General features: G+C 44.1%; 1 protein-coding gene across 1 annotated transcript in view; it reads left to right on the top strand.

Annotated features, from left to right (window-relative positions):
• The window catches only part of T265_03109 (hypothetical protein), a gene marked incomplete at both ends in the record, with an annotated part of 72,353 nt that overhangs the window by 38,755 nt on the left and 18,069 nt on the right, over positions 1-15,529 (top strand). The window contains 13 exons of the mRNA XM_009167514.1: positions 1,065-1,351; positions 2,260-2,456; positions 2,659-3,143; positions 4,201-5,310; positions 7,106-7,261; positions 7,731-8,006; positions 8,118-8,320; positions 8,738-8,913; positions 9,178-9,317; positions 9,847-10,159; positions 12,081-12,411; positions 12,915-13,140; positions 15,343-15,450. Coding sequence (XP_009165778.1) covers positions 1,065-1,351; positions 2,260-2,456; positions 2,659-3,143; positions 4,201-5,310; positions 7,106-7,261; positions 7,731-8,006; positions 8,118-8,320; positions 8,738-8,913; positions 9,178-9,317; positions 9,847-10,159; positions 12,081-12,411; positions 12,915-13,140; positions 15,343-15,450 — 4,008 coding nt within the window. The remainder of the gene's footprint in view (positions 1-1,064; positions 1,352-2,259; positions 2,457-2,658; positions 3,144-4,200; positions 5,311-7,105; positions 7,262-7,730; positions 8,007-8,117; positions 8,321-8,737; positions 8,914-9,177; positions 9,318-9,846; positions 10,160-12,080; positions 12,412-12,914; positions 13,141-15,342; positions 15,451-15,529) is intronic.

Here is a 15,529-nt window from a genome sequence, read left to right as displayed (position 1 = left end):
AGTATTCATCACCATAAGCGAGAAATTTGGTTTGGTCTTCCTTGAAAACCGAATTGATACGTAAATGAGTGTATTTCGCTAACTAGAGAGAGTACTTGGATTTTTAAATTTATCTACGTAGCGATATGGTTTTGATGGCCAACTCACCTAGAACCCAGCTGAATCTTTTATGGTGTTCTTAATCAGCTAAATGTGCTGCACCAGGCCGCCTCATGTTTCATTTGGTAGGATATTCGGAATATCGCCATACATTGTATAGACGTAACGCACTAACCAGGTGGTATTCAAATGAGTATATTCCTCACATTTCGTACAAACTGGGTTCAATAAAAAGATGAGGCTGTGAAAACTCGGGGTCTGTGTCTACCTGACAAGCCCTATGAAGGGTGAGCCCACCCAAGTGTTTTCAGCAACCTTATGAGTAGTGTGTTGCGTGCATAAAATGTCTTGCGAGATGTCGAGTACCGTATCAACTGAAATATGAAGCGGCCTGGCGCACATTCGGTTGATTATGTACATCACAAACGAGGGATTCGGCTGGGTTCTAGGTGGGTCACCTGTCGAAACTAAACCAATGCGCACATGAATGTCTAAGTCAACTTTCGTATCCTTCGGGTTCAATTAGAACATAATGTTGAGGGAATTTGGGGGACTGTGCCTACCTTATGAGCCCCAACGAAAGCCGAACCGGTCGTGAGCTGTCGAAGAGTTTTCAGCGAACTTACGAGTGAAATAATGTGTTTATACAGAGGGATGGTTCTAGTATCTATTCAGATCTGATCAGTAAGTTCAGCTACCAGGAGAAAGCATGGTGAGGATGATGATGACGAGGAGGAGAGGGTGATGGCCATTATCTAAACCTAGCGTAGGGACAACATTTGGTCAGCTTAGTACTTTAAATTTGTCCCACTACCTGATCATTCGGATCCATACATTGTATGGTATGATTTGCACGTACGAGTGAAAATTCGCACCCATTATATCTTCATGTAAACACTCCGGTTTGTAGATTCTAGCCTCCGATTTCCAGTCGTGGCTATCTGTTGCTCACATGTTCCAACTAGCACTATGTCAAAGTGCTGCTAAATCCAGATCCTTATTGCACAATGACTCCCCCGCTTTCTCCACAGCCTTCGCAGGAGGGCGGCGTCGCCCGCCTCTATGTGCCTCGAGTTCAACTTGCAGATTCTGGGGTCTATCGGGCTGTTGCCACAAATCCAGTTGGGAGTTGTCGCACCACCGTTTACTTGCAAGTATTACCAAAACCAATATCCCCAATGCCATCGCCACGTATTCAACCAACTAAGCCCTTGAAAGTATGCGGCGGACCAGAGTTCACTCGGATTTTTAAGTGAGCTGACCCGTCTAATTGTTAGTCTGCTCTTCGGTTTGTGCATGTTTTTTTACAAACAATTGCGTGCCGTACAGCTAATAAATTGGCCACATTGCTCCAATCACTTTCTCAGTGGCCAAGCCGTCTTCTGTTCGAACTGTGAGTTAATCTACTTGTTTTCTTCTGAACTCATTTCAGTTTCAGGGACACTGCCTTGGCCCTTTGTTGATGATCGTTTATTTTCACCTGTCCTGTTGAGAAAAGACAGTTTAAGTAAATGCTCTCAGCTTCCACTGACATAAATTGAAAACAACTCTAGGACTTTTGTGAAAGCTGGCAGCGGAGGCGTGGAAGGTTCAAGAGGCCAGTGGTGGGTTGCATCCTGAAAGGTCAACCGCCTGACCTGAGACTTATGCACTGAGTTTCGATAAGCCTCTATTAAGTGACCGACATTTTATTCTAAATAAAGTAGTTTTCCCCAGATATGGAATTGCCCTCCATTAGCGGACTAAATGATTACAGTAAAGGTTTATAGCTGTGTCCGGTGTTGCCCAGTTTTGTAAATAACTCATGAGTATCTTTCATATAAAACTCTTTAATGGAAGAGCTGACTCGAATGAAGTGCGGTTTATCTAAGGAAATCAAGCTTTTCAGGAACCACATACATCCTAAAGGTAATTTCACATCTTAGGAACAGCTTGACTTGTCCATCGTCCCACACCCTACCGAACTTGTCAAACAAGTTTACCATGATGCAGGTCACGCCCACATAAATAGTGGCAGATTTTTCCATCTGAAGCACTGCCAAGAAGTGAACTGACTTTTACTTCTACGAAGGAATTAACTCATGAGTTATCGTCCAGGGGTCAACAGACTGAATTATACGACCATTTTATTGCTGCCAACTCATTTATCTGTGCCTTCAGGGATATCTACATAGAATCACAACGACTGGAAGAAGTTGTACTAGAATGCACAGTGATTGGTGTTCCACAGCCGACCGTCTACTGGACTCACAACGGCCTCCTGATCACCGGAGATGATCAACGCTATGTCCCTGTGCAAGGACCAGGGCCTGATGATCACTGTCTCATAATTCGCCGTCCGGACATTTGGGCTGCAGGTAAACATCACCCCTGTTCCGAGTGAACGTGTTTATTGTCTTGTTTATTTGTCATGACTGATGTCCTTGCCTGCGTGCAACTTCAGTGTGATTGTTTCAGTTGAAAGTTACAATGATTCTGGGTAACATAAGTGGAAGAAACAAGTTGATAGTTTTATTAGCCTTAAGGATATATTGATTGTTTTCCCCTCCCGCATTTCAGGTCGTTATCAAGCAGTTGCTGAAAATATCCACGGGCGTGCCACATGTTCAGCGGTCGTTAACCCCGTAGTATATAGCCCAACAATGGGCAGTCGTCCACCGTCCTTATGGAGTCTCAGCCGTAGTACCCGACAACGTGCTGTGTACACACGTGAAACTTCCGTGCCTGTATCGCCAGCAGCAACAGCACCACCATTATCACCGCGACCAAGGACGATGGTTCAAGTGCCAACGATTGTCCCGAGACTGCAACGCGAGACATCTGCACCACCGTCGCAACAATATTTGACCAGCCATCACCTTCATCTCGTCCCTGGGCAGACACTCCACCGANTTGTCCCGAGACTGCAACGCGAGACATCTGCACCACCGTCGCAACAATATTTGACCAGCCATCACCTTCATCTCGTCCCTGGGCAGACAACTCCACCGATACAGGTGACCTTCCCTTTGCCTAGGGAAAGACGGTCACTGAGCCGTAGTGAGGTAATCACTTAAAGAAATAATTATCAGTACAACCAAGAAGCCAGTCAAATGTGCTAACTCTGTGTATGAGCAGCTCGAGCTAAACACAAGCGAAATTCCAGTTGGAATGCTCCGAAACCTTCGCGAGCTGTTTAACTTTCAAGCTCTGTTATAAAATTCCACGTAGGAGAGTATCTCTTTAGATCGTCCTGAAAATCAATCAGAAACAGTCATAGCAGACTATTCGCTGCAGGTCGAGTCTTTTGGCGTAGAGTGAGTCCCTCCATTTTGACGAATTACCCAGAAATGAAAGCTTCTCAACCGATTCAACATGTGACGTGTAGAAAGAAGGCGCTGTAAATTGGGTGAAGATCCCGATAACCAAGTACTGCAAAATATGTTCTCGAAAATCGGGTTGGTGAATGCCAGCTTCAAAAAAAAGACTAACCCGTAAGAGATTGAAATACGTTCTGCTCGAATATTGTACACCGAAAGAGCTGATTTCCATAATGTTGATGTGATTAGGCATTGAGGATAGAGGTTGATTGCGTATCGATGATCATAGGCTACCTAATTTACGTGCATAGAAAATCAAATCATCTGTTTGTGCTAATCGTACATTAACGCTTTTTTACTTGAAATCCGGGGAAACACACCAATCACAGCAATTTCAAAAGGCATCATCGCCAGTGAGCTATTAGCAAATTCCGATCAATACCACCATGTGACCAGAAATTACTTTGAACATCAACAAAATGGACCTACAAAGTGGCCTTTGATTTGCGTATTCAACTACCAGAAAGATTTGTTCAGAGCTCGTTTTAGTGTATCATTTATGCCAAGTTGAGCTGTAAGTGTATTGTGGACACTATTGAATCGTTGGTCCTTTAGTGCCGAAACATGCAACTCTTACTTTTAAAGGTTGAAATCGTACCTTATAGAAACAGGATTGAAATTCATCGCGTAGGACATACTCCTAATGTATTCTAGCTCTTCGCTCCAACTGATTTCGGCCGTTCTTCTAGTATGTCTTCATCTAGTCAACTGACTTGCACAATTATTTTGTTGCATACCTCAGATCACACACACTCTGGAGCCTCGGTTGCCTGAGCCAGTTAAACGTTATAGCAGCACACAATACTTGAGCAGACTTCAGTATACTCGACAAGCGACTACAACGACTTCGACCCTCTCGAGGCGTGTTTCAAGTCAGCCACGGTTGGAGCCAGGGTATTCATCCGAGGAAGAACATGAGCACCCGATTACAGCCACTCCATATGTTCGTCATTACAAAACTCGAATGGAACGGTCACTGACAGCCAAGCCCCGTCTACGGCCAGGATATCGAAGTGAAATGGAACATAAACAGACGTTCAGTGTGACTCCAATGGTACCCGAATACCGAACTACAATTGAACAGTCTCTCCCCAGTGTCCCTAGACTAAAACCTGGATTTGCTACAGAAGTCGAACGCCCCATTTCCATGGATGTGGTTCCCGTAGTTCCTGAATACAAAACCCAACTATCAACCGAAGTCCCAGCCCGTCCACAAGTACAACGTGGTTTTTCTTCGGAACGTGAATACATAAGAAGCATGAGTGTGACGCCAATGGTTCCGGAATATGAGACCAAACTGGAGCACAAGGTTGTTGAACGTCCAGTTTTGGAAGCTGGATACGCGTCGGAAGGAGAGCACGAACACGCAATGAACGTGGTTCCACTGGTGCGCAGAACTGAATATAAAACGGAGCTTGCCACTGAGGTGCCATCCAGACCAACAACACATCCAGGATTCGCATCCGAGACCACGGTTCCAAGACCAATTGAGGTAACTCCAATGACTACCGAATACAAGACACGCATGGAACGAAGAATGCCAAGTTATCCAATTTTGGAAGCGGGTTACTCCTCTGAAGAAGAATACCAGACCAGAATGGAAGTTGTCCCTGTGGTCCCACACACCTCCTACCGAACTGAGATGACAACCGATTTGACTGCGAAACCGGTAATGCAACCCGGTTTCGTATCCGAACAACAGCACATGCTAACCATGGAAGTAGTCCCAGTTGTCCCCGAATTCAAAACTGAGCTTTCCACAGAGGTCCATGCACGACCACAACTGACAACTGGTCACGAAACACGGTTGGATTACGAAAGACAACTACAATGGGAGACAGAATTGAAACAGGTAATTCTTCCCGAGGCATGCTTTCTAGCGTGTTTGACTGCTCGTGCAATCCCACTTTGAGGACCATCACTACACACACTGGACTCTATCAAGATAGGTTTTTATAACAGCGTATAGTGATGTTGGTAACTGATTACCACACAGGTGAATCACCGTTGTCCTGACCATCTCTCAACTTCCAACATTGTGTAGAGGCAATAAGAATGTTTGTGACACAACCAATCCTTCTTCACGTCGCCATATCTTGAGTACAGCCTAATGACCTGCCATTCCTTTTCAGGAAGCCATCGCAAGCAAGAGACTCCGAAAACGGTGACTTGTAGTAGACATTCGTAAACAGTAATTGTGGCGACATCACGAGTAGGTAATGGTGCGTTGTCCCATGTTTTCACTTACCTCTGAGTACGTTATAGAAAATGTGCTCTAAGGGCCTCAGTGACAACAACGGGACACCAACAGAGCACGAACCAGAGTTCGAGAAATGAACCAACAAGGGCTTACGCTGGGAAGTCAGGTAGTGGGACAAATTCAGCCTATCCCACAAGCGTCGTGGTTTATTAATTGTCACTCTACGGTGGCAAGGGTCGGAATGGGTAGACACGCACACATTACATACATGCATGGCGATTTCAGACGAGTCGCGGGAGCTTTCCGCGTGCCGACACATCTTGTTTTGCTGGCACCAAAGATGAGTTTGGGCACAACATCTGATGTCAGTGATCGCCTTTTGCAAGATGAAAGTTCCGTAATTAGGACGCAGTGCAACGGAGTCCAAGAAGTGGCCGACGTGAATCAAGCAGCTAAAATTTTATACGAATCAACTTATATATCTGAAGAGCCTAATGGACCACTCTGTTTCTTTTATGGAAACGCCTGAACAGTGAGTGACGTCGAACGATTATCGAATATCGCTTAAGCTGAGTGGTTTAGTGCCGTGGCGACAACCGTTCAACGTATAAGGATGTTGGGAACTGCGACAAGTAAGGTGTCCTAAAGTAACTTTGTTTCGCTCATAGAAAATCTCCTGTGACCACCCGGTTTTGCGTCGGCATACCCACCCAAAATCAGGAATACAGAATTTAAGCGTAACACTGACCCAAGACAGTATAGCGCTGCGGTAAATATCATAGGATGAAAGCCAAGGTTAGCTTTAGTCCAATTCGAGCAATGTTGAAGCAAATGAGGTAGCAAAGCATGGGTGTAAAGTGGGCGGCAAACTTTACCAATTGACGTTGAAACCCAAACCAGGGAGCCATATTAGCCAACAGGGATCAGCCCACACAAAAAAAAATAAACAACAGAACTTACCTCACGAGGATTGTAGTGCGGCACAAACCGGAATAGGATGCACAGGCACAGAACCAGACTAGTTTGTGGGTATCCTGCTGTGTTAACCACAGGCATCTGGAGGTTAACCAGAGCCAGTCAAGTCAAAAAAACCTTATCCCTATTCATATTTATCGTCTGTGTTATGTTGAGGTGCATTTCAAATCAAGCATCAGGAACAGCATCATTGGCAGAGAGACCAGATCACACACATGTCAATATATTTGAATTGAGTCTGGTGATTGGTAGAAGAGAACCACGGGCCCGGGAGGAAGATACGCGGGTAGTCTAGGCGTCTACACTGAACCATACAATCTGGGTTGAAACGGACAACAGGAAATTCAGTGACATTTTCTAACATCCATATATATCTTTTTGGACATAAACATTTTGGCATTCCAATGTAGCCAAAACCTTTAATATCTCATTAAACCTGCCTTCCGATCTCATGTTTCGCTATGATTTATAGTACCAGTCGGCCGTCGCAACGCGGTTGCCAAGTCGACCTTCACTTACCTCAGTCTATTCAGCCACACTGGAACACGAAACGAGCATGAATGTGGTCCCCGTTGTACCGTATGATGAACGCTTCACCAGCCACTTCACACAAGAGTTCGCGGTTGAAGTAAGTTCCTCTAGTGTTAATCAGTTGCAAAGGTATTGGATCTAAAGCAAAGTGTTTGTCTATAGGACAGCTCACCTGAGAATTATCAGCAAGCTTAAAGTCAGTTGTCGGCCCTGCTGTCGAGTCGTGCACAGTCGTTACCGAGTTGCATAAGTACCGTACATAGTTTGAGTAAAGAAACTGGTACAACTGATTTTTATTGGAAAAGATAACGTCTATTACCAAAAGCTTTCTATTCACATGGTGTTTGTACTGGAGCTTGGCGATGAGTCTGTGGTTGTGCGTTGGGCAGTGTTGCTTGTGTGTTAATATACGTATTACTAACCTGGGTCAGCTCCACTTTATTCCCATAGTTGTTCCCATGAGTAGATAACATAGTTGGGCTCTTTCTAGACTATATCAGATTCACCCCTCACCCCTCCATACGTTATTTTTGGTTGGCTGTCTTTGATTACGAGTAGGTGAACAGCTAAACAATATTTTGGCATCATCCGTCTTTCTTCTTTTCTTCTCATCCAAGTACCGACCTGTCGATCTCATCGTAGAAGTGCCAATACCACCGCAGTTCATCAAACCACTTTCCAGTGTGATGGCATCTGAAGGAACACGGGTTGTTCTTGATGGAATTGTCACAGGCACCCCACAACCAAGTATTTCCTGGTTCAAAGCTGGTCGTCAACTTGAAGACGGTCCAGATTTGAAGCTCGAATATAACGAAGGTCAGGTTCGGTTGACATTGACAGAAGTGAGTAACCTAGTGGAGACCAAAAGTAGATACGTGTTTGTCGGGTGATTCTGTTAATCCACTGTCAAACGTGTTCACGATGCCATTCTTTCTGTTTTGCCCTCACATTAGGCATTCGTGGAGGATGCTGGTCAGTATGTGTGTGAGGCACAAAATGTGGCCGGTCAAGCTGAGAGCAGCGCAACAATCGTCATTCAAGCCCGCCTAATGGCACCGTATTTCGTCAAAGGTTTGGAAAGTCAGGTGGTTCAAGAGGGTCAGTCAGTGAGAATGGTGGTCAAAGTGGATGGTGAACCCCCACCAACTGTGACCTGGTAAGTTCCCCTGCTATTCAGATATATACAGGTATGTACCGCAAATTTCAGCAGCTCTAGTGCATGTGGCTCCGTATGTAACCGAGAGACTCACCAAGTCCCAATCGCAAATCGCAAAATGAGTGAAAGTTACAAACACAGTTTCCCCAGGGGGAGCTTGTGAGACCTACACCAAGTAGACGTTTACTTCATTATTGATCCCATAACTACTTCCAACTGCTGTGGATGTAGAAAATCTATTTCAGTTGCTCCAGGCCCTCGTACATCTATCACTCTATTTAATACTAAAATGTTAGCGTCAAAAAGGGCAACTGTCCTAATATCAGAAATATGGACTGAATAGCATTTTTGCTTGATTCCCCACTCGATCGTGATTCCTGTGCGTCATCATATGCATTACATTTCTCTCTCTTGTAGGACATACAATGGAAGAGAAATCATAAGTTCGCCCCACTATAAAATTGAAGTCCAAGGTGATGGAGTTCATGTGCTTGAAATACCAGAGACTTACTTCCAGGACACCGGACGATACACAGTGATTGCGAAGAATGCAGCTGGCGAGAGCGTGTCTTCTGGACTTCTAACAATGCAAGGTGATTTCACTTGGTCAAGAACAACAACTCTTAGCAACTATCTGTTTTCGTGCGTCTGCCGATTTTAGGATCAATAACGTCGTCTTCGCCACATATGTATTCATTTACCCTACACACGTATAGCGCAAATGTTTCAGTTTTTTAGTTTGATAGATTTCTTTTAGTCCTGTGTTGCCTGGGGCTTCGTAGCTCCCGAATGATCAACGACAACAGATATGAGTGTCATGCAATAAAAAGTATAAAACATCCTCACGTCATTTTCAGAACCGGAACATCGCACACCCACTCCCCGAAGAGAACTTCATCATCGAGAGCTCACTCTTCAGGTAGAAACTCTGCCACAGATGCCATTACCTCCGCCTCCCCCATCATCGCCGAAAGCGGAGAAACCCCAATTTACACAGGTTTGTATACTGATTTTTTCTATGCTGACAACGTTCTTCTCAGTTTCTTTTCATTCGGTTGAGCTGTTATGTGTATCAGCCCATCAGCATCCTGAGTTTATGGTGTGTTGATAAACTTGTGCTCGATTACGGGGTATTCTTCAGGCATGAGCACTGCATTGTTCGAAGTCATGTCTTATAACCTTGAGAATTCGGCTGAACTGACCACGACGCTGATGAAAATTATCTTACCGTTCATTGGATTTTGGGTATCAGCAATTTTATATACAGCTCACAAGGAGAAATTAGTGAAGTACACCTCGACTCTTGAGTTCCAATCTACTAAGCTATCGCTAATGCATGTACAAAAGCTGGCCATTAAATTGGTAGGCCTGAAAATCCTCGGTGTGAACGCAATCTTTACCTTGAAATGAACAGAAAACTAATAAGTCCGTTTTTTGAAAAAAAAGATCGACCGATTTAGTTCGACTCGCCGATTGATCATGGTTAGCCTTATGGTAAATCTTCATAAATCTTTTTTTCCATTCAGACTTTTTTGCCCGAAATGGAATTGCCGGAAGACGATCGTCTTGTCCTAACTGTAGAAGCCTGGGGTAATCCCTTACCATTCATTCACTGGTTCCATAACGGTCGCGAATTGATGGATACGCCTGATCGACAAATCACGCAAGTCGGGCCACCCCTGGCTAATCCAAATGAGATTCAACCGCACCCGGTCCGCATGAGCGGTCAGCTGATCATCAGCAGGGTCTTAGCCAGTGATTCAGGACTCTACACCTGTGTGGCAGTCAACCAGGCTGGGCAAGCCGAAGTACTCGGGAACGTCAGTGTCCTGGCAAAGTGTGAGTTGTATTCCCTTGCTAAATCCTGTGCACAGGTTCACAGGGAACCCATCTCAATTGTGAATCTTTCGGTATGCATTCCATTGCATAGAGAACGTAAATGAATCTGCCAATAGTGTAAGCTCTGTGCTTACTTTGGGAGTAGATGAAACCTTTGATAAAATTTCTTTCTTACATTCCCGACATTTTTTTCATTCATTCTGAAACCATGAAGTTCCTATAGGATTTTGTGCCCTCTGTACGTTAGTACTCACTCAATTTAAATATAAACTCTGCCAGTCAGTTTGCAAAAGTGTGGTAGGTTTCGACGAAATTATGTTCATTCATCCCTTTCACTCACCTCCTATAAATGGCAACAAGGAATCATATATACGGAGACTTGGTGTGGCTATAAACACAGGAAAATGAGAAAGACTTAACGATGCACCATCGCCGCATGCGGAATGACCTGGATCATCACCTGCCCTAGTTGGCATGTTTAAGCTTGATGCCGTATGTGCCATAATATTCTATAAGCACACGGCACTTACTCAGGAGACTCGAAAATTTCAATTAAGAATTTCGTCTTGTGAGCCTATGCTAGCGGGTCAGGAAACATTGTGCGTTCATCTTCTACCTACCTACCGAGTTACCTTTGGGTGTATGCACAAGTCACTCATATCGTCGGGCAGGAACTTTTTCAAAAGCCATTGTTCAATTCTATTCAGGAAACATGAGGAGCGGCACTGGTTATATTTTGAAAACCAATACAGTGGACTATTTTTTCGGTTTCTTACCACTGAAGATTGATGGAAAACTTGTCCTCCTCCTTGAATGTCTTTCTTCTGATCTTCTTGAGGGTTCCTCTACAAAATTTTTCGGACTTGATTGCGCAAACCGTGGATAGGTCGTGTAGTATAAAAGCAAACCTTCGTTGAATTGCAAGAAAATTATTTGACTGCACGAGGGGAGCCTAAGCATAGGAAGTGGACAATCTAACGTAATTTTACTTTGCTGTATAGTAACTTGCAGAGTCTTGCCACAAACAGACAAGAACGCCCATATTCCTCATGAAACGTGGTGACTGATCATTCTGTCGTCGTTCGAGAATCTCTGCACAGGAACTGTCCAGAAGTACGAAAAATGACAAAGCCAGGAAAGTCTGTCTATCAACTCGCCAGTCACCCTAGCTCTCCTCATTGCATCAGCCAAATCGGTACAAAAATCCTTACAGGCTTTAGGGTAATTTGGCTCAGCTACATGGGACAGAATGTAAGTCTGAAATTCGTACTCTTAATCACTACTCATAAAACGCAAGTAGCACTCAAAAAAGAAAACACTGCTAAATAGATAGGTGGAAATTAAGGTCAGGGCTGACCGGACTGTAGCACCTGCAGTAGTTACCGGACGAACTCATCCCACGTGCACAGCAACACTACACTACCTCATGACTTTTCTGCAAAAGGTGATTAGGTTTTTTTTCGAAGAAACCGAATCTACACTACCTCATGACTTTTCTGCAAAAGGTGATTAGGTTTTTTTCGAATGAAACCGAATTTATGACAAACCACAGATTCATGTGTCTAGTGGCGATGGTTTTATCGTGATGGGAGATTTGCACAGAAGATAAACCAAAGTTACGTATCACGAACTATCCAGAAAGGTCATTCTTTTCAAGATGGATGCAACAGAGTGTCATTCGCTCAAATAGTACGATTGATTAGAGGCCACATTTATGTACCTTGCCCTGTCAAGATTTTGATCGATTTTCACTGGAAGTGACTGAAAAATGCCAAACAATTCACGGTCATCAGAGTGTTCTGCGTAACTGGAGCTTTTGACCGCAGTTTTACCAACTAGGTTTGTTTTACGTCAGCCCTAACTGATTCTTGGAAGACTACTGAAAAGTTAAGCAGTGTATACCTTCTTCTTCAACCCTCAGCGCCGAAACCTTCACCCCCGATTGAACCAGCTCTGACCCCTCCGAAGTTTATCCAATCACCGCCATTCTCAATCGAGTCCGAAGTGAATCAGCCACTTGTACTAACAGCTGAAGCAGTTGGTAATCCTATTCCGGACTTGCGAGTCTATCACAACGGTGTACCTGTCTTATCTGATATCAACCGAACTGTGGAAACTCTCTCGGGCACCGGGAAAATCCGGATACAAGTTCACCAGTTCCAACCAACGGATCAAGGAGACTGGACGTTCGTCGCATCCAATTCGATGGGAACCACTAGTAAAACGATTCAGTTGACTCCAAGAAAGCCAGTGTAAGCCAGAACTTTTATCACATTGAAAACTCCGTGAGAAAATCAGTGCGGAAATTGCCTCTGGTAGTATATGTACCCCATTGTTATACCTGATCGCTGATCCCACTTGAACATGGATTATCTACAACCCGGGGAAGTCGTCAGTTTGAATTTATCACGATGGAGTTAAAAAAACTCTGTACATTGTTGTTGTCAATTCAGTCAACAGGATTTTGAGTCAGGGAAAGCAAGTGCAGTACATCAGAGTTTCGGTAAATCACTGTTTTCAGTCTTCATAAGATGAATATTCACGTTCATTTTCACTAATAAGGTGGAAGGAAAAGGCAAAAATGAGTGCTGCTGATACTCCAGATATTTGGTAGTCGGTTATATTTATATGCCATTCCTTCTGGCGTCTTTAGCCACCAAGTCCGTGTAGGGTTAAATCCCTAAGGTAACCATGATCATAGTACAGTACATGGATATATAAGGTATATCTTATCTACTATACCATCCCTTTACAGTGCACCAGAACCACCGAAACCCTCTCCGGTGACCTTCACAGTGGTGACCCAACCACCTATGCTGAGACCCATGTTCTTGCAACGGTTACCTGAAAATCTATCGATTAATGAGGAGAATCCGATTACCCTGCGAGCTAGATTTACCGGTCAGCCAAACCCGACGGTGCAGGTACTGCGAGATGGCAAACCTTTGGAGCAAAGTACGCGTGTGACTTACGCACTCGAAGTAAGTGAAGTTTCGTTGCATGCCTGGTGGTAATTTCGGTGAACATGCGGCCAGAAGCGTGCGCCAGAGCGACCAGTTTTTACCGAAAGTTTGAGCAAGGATACGTCCATCACTTTGCATTAGGCACATATATCCTAAAAACACAACTCATGATGAATGGCTTTAAGAATAGCAAACGAGTGACAGTCGTAAGTATGTCTAAAGGATTTCGTCAGTGAACTCCAAATACTTACCGTTAGGAACATACTCAAACCCCTCTTTTATTTCACGGCCGTGGTTGCATGCTACCTGTGCCCTAAAATAGTTATTTTCTGCTACTCACAAGTACGGCAACAGTAAATTTATCCCCCAAATACGACAGACTGTGGACAATTATGACCATAAAACATTTCAGGAATAAAATGGAAGATGAGAAGTAACAAATATTATATGTGCATCTCACGAGTAGCTAGGTTTTCGTAGTGCCCTCAGACCTGATCATGAAACGCATCGCACCATGTGTGCTGTAGTCAGCTGTCGTAGGCGTTTTTACAGCAACCATATCAGTCTTTGCGAATGGGCTGCATGCAATTTGTTTAACTAAAACCGTCAAAAACAATGTCACACACCCCGCCATGTTGAAAGCCGTTGTCTGTCTAATCAGCATACCAAAGATCAAAACATTCAAGTGATAGCAAAAGCCAAATCTGGTAAGTTATGCGCAGCATGCGATGTAAGTTTTTTCCGCAGTTTTCACGAAATACGAACCGCGGTTTCGAAGCGGAATCCGTCACACATGGTAACCCGTATTTACCGTGGGCTCATCCAAGTGACCTTGCCTTTTGTCATCGTCTTCTCTGGCAAACTCAGCTCCCCTACCGTTGTATGGTTTAGGACCATAATCATACGCTACAAATCGCGTGCAGTACATCACACTCGTTCAGTCAAATCACAGCGACGACAGCCAGCAAGGTCTGGCATGAACTGCATAACGGTGCTTTTTCTATAGTTTAGTAATTTTGTGACAGCGCACAACCACAATCCACCAGCGCCCGAATCCATTGTTGCTTTATTAGTGCGAGCCAGAGTCACCGGATCTAGCTAAATTGAGGGCAGTTTCACCCACTAAATTTTGTTAGCTTGATGTTGCTGAAAAAATCCAGTTTCTGGCTGGCTACAGTTATCTTTGAATTCCTGCCATTTTCTTCCGTTCACTATTTCTAATGGCGAGGCTCGGATGTGACTGGGTATGAAGGAATAAAGGGATAGATAAGTAAATAAATAAACAGACAAGTAAATAAATAAATAAGTAAATAAACGGATAAAGGAATAAGTGGGTGGTGGTTAAAATAAAGCATGTGACCAGACGCATACTCACACAGTCATTCAATCACTGTCTGTTGAGGCTTTAACTAAGATTAACGGCCAGTATCCCTCGAAACTGAACTTCTCCGTCCACAGACTTGCTATGTCTTACACAGCTGCAGAGAGTTTTGCGGTCAGGACTGATCGCAGTAGGTCGTATGCGCACTACTATTCTCAGGCTGCTTCTGGGCCTTCAGATTGCAACAGACCGTGATGGAGCTTCCTATACGTGTATTAAGCACTTCTGATTGAAAAGTTTTGAACTTCTGATCGGCCGCTGGTGACACAAAGGTTAAGTGTCCAAACTACTAGCCTGGAGGTCGCGGGCTCCAGACTCCCAGAGTGTCGTGAAATGCGCACCGCTGATGATTCCCAACAAGATGAAACAGAAGTGTCCAAACTACTAGCCTGGAGGTCGCGGGCTCCAGACTCCCAGAGTGTCGTGAAATGCGCACCGCTGATGATTCCCAACAAGGATGAAACAGCTGTAAATTGCTTTCAGGATTTTCAGTATAGACGGGACGGAATTTCCGGGAGAGTTTTACTTCACCATAGCGCGTCTCTATGTCAGTATGACGTGGTGAAGGATACCCCAGTTTTATTCAGTCCCATCAGTTTGACGAATTTACTGCACGGTGATTGATGTCTAGTCTCATGACAGATAAAGATAAAAACGGCATGCCGACGCCCGACGTTGGATGAAGTATTAGTTCTACTGTGTTGGGAAGTAAGCGGCCTTAAGGCATATTTTGACTGAGAGGCCCTGTGTAGAACAGTTTGAGAGCACTAATGTTGCCAACAGGCTGTTTTTCTGACACAGTCGAAAATTCATTAATTCTTCATATTTTCTTATTTTAGGCCCCCGATTTAATTGCCATCCATATAAGTAAACCAAGACCAGAAGATGATGGTGTCTATACCGTTTGCATAGAAAATCCTGCTGGAAAAGACAGCTGCTCAGTTTCAGTAAGTTTCACATAACCAACAGTCTATGCTTTTTGTTTAGGGATGTTTTTCTGACAGAATTCATCTTCCCCCTTTTTGA

The sequence above is a fragment of the Opisthorchis viverrini genome, assembly GCF_000715545.1.
Source record: "Opisthorchis viverrini unplaced genomic scaffold opera_v5_42, whole genome shotgun sequence".
In the NCBI taxonomy this organism is placed as follows: domain Eukaryota; kingdom Metazoa; phylum Platyhelminthes; class Trematoda; order Opisthorchiida; family Opisthorchiidae; genus Opisthorchis; species Opisthorchis viverrini.
The sequence above is the reverse complement of the archived record's forward strand: the minus strand, read 5'-3'. Positions and strand labels throughout refer to the sequence as shown.